The following is a 4509-nucleotide window of genomic DNA, read 5'->3' as shown; positions in this document are numbered from 1 at the left end:
ACGATGACGCAAACGATGATGGAGACGATGAAGGCGACGATGATGGAGACGATGACGGAGACGATGACGGAGACGATGACGGAGACGATGATGGAGACGATGACGGAGACGATGACGGAGACGATGACGGAGACGATGACGGAGACGATGAAGGCGACGATGATGGAGACGATGACGGAGACGATGACGGAGACGATGACGGAGACGATGAAGGCGACGATGATGGAGACGATGACGGAGACGATGACGGAGACGATGACTACGATGGAAATTACAACAGACCCCTATACCCTGCAGCAGTAGTAACTATTCTGCAAACAATTGCTCTGCTTGCAGGGTTTTATATTACATCAGGAAAAATCGCAAAAAAGTCAATGGAACAACTTCTCCGCATCATGAAAGCCATTCTGCCCCAACCAAATTTGCTACCACACACATTCAAACAACTAAAACACATGATAAACAACATTGCTGGAAACATGACAGACATACATGCATGCATAAACGACTGTATACTATTCACGCATCAATATGAACATCTTGACACTTGCCCACAATGCACTGCAGCACGATACACACACAATGGACAGCCACGAAAAATATTTACATATTCACATCTGACAAAATTTATAAAATCACAATTCAAATACTTCAACTTTGACTCACTTATGACACTACACAGACACACACACTACATTCCAGGTACAAGAATATATGACATTCATCAAACACACACATGGCAAACATTATTCACTGACCCTTACGACATAATAATTAGCATTGAATTTGATGGCTTCTCCCCTTTTGAAAGAACAAAAAATTACTCTATCTGGCCAATCACTATTAAATTCTTAAACCTTCCGGCCCCCATTAGAAACAAATTTGAAAACAAGTTCCTTTACGGCATAATTCCCGGCCCAAAAAGACCCCAAAACCTTTCAACGTACCTTCAACCATTAATAGACGAACTTGTACACGACATAGACATTACGGATGCAAATGGACACCACCACCTCGTTAACGTCAAGCTGCTCTTCACTGGAGCCGACTATGAAGGGCATTCTCTTGCGATGCAACTGACTGGAGCAGCCAGCTACAGCAGCTGCATGAAATGCAACATTGATGGAAATTACTTTCCTGGTCTCAGGAAAGTAATTCATGCCGATAACAGGAGGTGAGTCACCATCAGTCAATGTTAAAGGTAGGACGATTTATCAACATATCGCAATACAAATCTTTTCGATACACGTATCGATGATGTACTAAATAAAATTTTTACCATTCATTCATATAGTTTCATAAACTTTTAAATAGGTTCCTACCAGCTGAGAGCCCCCTGAGACATGCCAACAGAGGCCTTTTTCTGGCTGGGAATATTTCGACAGCAAACGCTGAACTACTGCCACCACCAGAAAACAAAACAGATGCTGGCCAAAGGATTGCAGCTGCAGAATACATGGCAGCACAACACATTGGTATTAGCCCTTTACATACTATACTCAAGCATTCATATTTTGAAAGTATTTCAATTATGAAATGTAACCACATATATCTGAAACACATTTTTTTAATTGTGCGTTTTTGAGTAAAAATCTCGAACTAAAAACTTTCACGTAAACTTTGTAAATAATGAAACATTTTGGTTGAGAAAGAGCTTTGCTTTTAATGAGTTTGCTGGTTGGTGATATATTGAAATAATCCTTTTTACGAACAGGCAACCGAGACGAGATGAGGCGGATAACGCGAGGTAGCGGGATAAAAGGAGTGACACACCTCCAACGCGCTCCAGGCTTCGACGTAGTTTGCAGTCCAGTCATCGATGCGGTGCACACGATCATCAACATTCTCGCCCGCATCATGAACCTGCTCCTGAAGCGCCAACCTGATGATAGCAGGAGAGTGCGCTTGCAGGAGCAGGCCTTGGGAAGATTTCCTGAAGCATGGGTAATTAGATTGTTTTCATGCAAGAAAAATTTATTAACATTGGCACAAACATTGCATAGGTTACTGATGCCTTTCAAAATTACATTTTATTTCATGTTTCTGTTATCTCTGCCCCCTTTCTCTCTCCCTCTCCCTTTTCTCTGTCCCATCTCTCTCTCTCTCCCTCACTATCTCTCCCCCTTATTTTCTTAACTACTCAACACTATTGCATTTATCAGATTTTTTCTCGATGAAAAAAAACTGTTGTCAGTACGTGTATTTGTATCTGAATTACATGCAATAAAGATTTAACAATAATAATAATAATAATTCTTCCCGGTATCGAATGAATAACGTTACCTGGCATGTTTCGTGTGTTTCAGCGTCATCGGCTGGTGAATGAGATCGTGAAGGAGGAGCTAGCAGCGACCGTGCACGCTCTCTCCATTACCGTGAGTAGCTATCCGCTCTGTACCGTCTCATTCACATAGCTCCGCGCTGCCGCATGCTCTACCAGCGACGCTGATGCGTGAAGCCATCGCCGGGGTAGCAATGCTGGTATTGGGAGCAGCTGCAGGGAATGTGGCGGCGGCGACGGTGGTGGTGGTGGTCCGGTGATGGTGACAATTCTGGTAGCGGTGGCGGCAGCGGCAGCGGCGGCGGCGGCGGTAGCGGCGACGGTGGTGGTGGTGGTCCGGTGATGGTGACAATTCTGGTAGCGGTGGCGGCAGCGGCAAACACATGCGTTATTGTTAATATCTTTAATTTTGAACCCCAGACTGCGGACTCCCTCTTTTTGAGGGTAGGGAGTACGTTGGACTCCCGCGTTCAAAAGTTAATTTCTACCCCTGTAATGCGGCTTTCAATACAGAGTTATTTGTATTTTTCTTTAGCAATTTTGAGGAGAACCTAGATAGGACGTTAATTCTACGAGTGTTAGTGTGACGAGGCCGTCTCCGAAGCAAAATACGAGGACGTAACTTGAGCACCGGACAAGGTAGATACTTGACGTCTGTGACCAGAACGTGGCAGCTTTCTCTGAAGCAGGATGGAATACGTGAGAATTAATTACGGGGGAAAACCATATGAGTGCAAACTGTGTGATACTGTCTTCTCCAATCTGAGTACTGTGAAGATACATATGAGAACACACACTGGAGAGAAACCGTATAAGTGCGAGCTGTGTGAAGCCGCATTCTCCACTCTGGGTATCAGCAGCAGCAGCAACAACAACAGTCACTGCAGCCACAGCAGCAGAGGCAGCAGCGTCCGCAGCCACAGCGTACGAAGCAGCCACTGCAACAGCAGCAGCAGCAACAACAGCAGCAACAACAACAACAGCCACTGCAGCCACAGCAGCCACAGCAGCAGCGTCCGCAGCCACTGCAACAACAACAGCCACTGCAACAGCAGCAAGTCAACATTGATGGCATGCAAGGTTAGTAATGCTTCTTCATGCTTAAAACTATTGTTAAAACTGTTAAAACTGCATTGAGCATGTTTTAATACACCTATTTTTCATGCTAGAGTGTAAATGTTTTAACATTTCATAAACTAGCCATGCATTTTTACTTACAGCAGATGAAATCGATTTACTGCTGCAGCTACTGAAAGAAAGGAACGAGGTATAAGTTAATACAATATATCTAAATAAATTTACCCTAAAAAAAGGAGCAATGATTTCTATTACTTGTAATGTATCATGCAATTTGTTTTCTTTTTTTTTCCAGAGAGAGATGTAAAACATCAACAGAATAGAATCAACACAATATTTGTTGTACAATCATTTATATATATTAAAATATTTATATATTACCATATGTACTTCTTATTTCTTGCATACTGCATACACAAACATATTTCTCACATGTATACGTGTATCATCAGACAGATCTTCGTTAGAAGTTTCTCTTCTTTCGTAGAATTCATGCTGACTTTCACATGTAAACAAAAAGTTATATCATGCCTTGCAATTTGATGGACCAATTATCATGCCTTGACGGACAATTTCGCGAGTGGTTAATTTCGCGGTCGGTGAATTATGAATTATTAAGTATTATTCGGTATGAATTATTCGCGTGTTGTATGTATTTATTTTGTGTAGTATGCCTTTAATCATATAACAGTAAAAACTGAAACATTTTACATTTACAGAGATGTCTACAATTAAAAGGTGCCTGTGCAGCAAATGCAGAGGTGACAAGTACCTCAGCACAAGGCAAAGATACAGGTACGCATTGGAACACCGTTTGTATATGAAATTAATGTACATATGACAGTAACAAATGAGCAATGACACTTCACATAACAATTCTTTTCAGGCACAGAGTCCACAACGGACTCATGCAGACTTGCACGAACTCTCAATGGACTTTCGCGGTCAGTCAGGTTGAAGAAGATGCAGCAATAGGAGGTGGTGGCAACGATGACAGGCTTGACGACGGCAACTTTGGAGATGACGGACTTGACGACGACAACTTTGAAGATGACGCAAACGATGACGCAAACGATGATGGAGACGATGAAGGCGACGATGATGGAGACGATGACGGAGACGATGACGGAGACGATGACGGAGACGATGAC

At 42.7% G+C, this 4509-nt stretch overlaps 1 protein-coding gene and 2 long non-coding RNA genes across 3 annotated transcripts in view; 2 read left to right on the top strand and 1 right to left on the bottom strand.

The window, feature by feature from the left end:
- Positions 1-1988, bottom strand: part of LOC106811354 — a 13213-nt gene extending 11225 nt beyond the window's left edge. Inside the window, exons 1-2 of the long non-coding RNA XR_001394137.1 lie at positions 1774-1988; positions 948-1102 (exon numbers count right to left, since the gene is read on the bottom strand). This is a non-coding gene — a long non-coding RNA (uncharacterized LOC106811354). The remainder of the gene's footprint in view (positions 1-947; positions 1103-1773) is intronic.
- The window catches only part of LOC106811348, a 66263-nt gene that overhangs the window by 24671 nt on the left and 37083 nt on the right, over positions 1-4509 (top strand). Inside the window, exon 4 of the mRNA XM_014814934.1 lies at positions 2307-2375. Coding sequence (XP_014670420.1) covers positions 2307-2375 — 69 coding nt within the window. The remainder of the gene's footprint in view (positions 1-2306; positions 2376-4509) is intronic.
- LOC106811353 lies at positions 3268-3738 on the top strand. Its single transcript, XR_001394136.1, has 3 exons — positions 3268-3361; positions 3502-3548; positions 3654-3738. It is a non-coding gene; the product is annotated as an uncharacterized LOC106811353 (long non-coding RNA).

This window comes from Priapulus caudatus, unplaced genomic scaffold (assembly GCF_000485595.1).
Source record: "Priapulus caudatus unplaced genomic scaffold, Priapulus_caudatus-5.0.1 Scaffold530, whole genome shotgun sequence".
In the NCBI taxonomy this organism is placed as follows: domain Eukaryota; kingdom Metazoa; phylum Priapulida; class Priapulimorpha; order Priapulimorphida; family Priapulidae; genus Priapulus; species Priapulus caudatus.
Note: the sequence above shows the minus strand (reverse complement) of the source record. Positions and strands in the feature narration are given on the sequence as shown.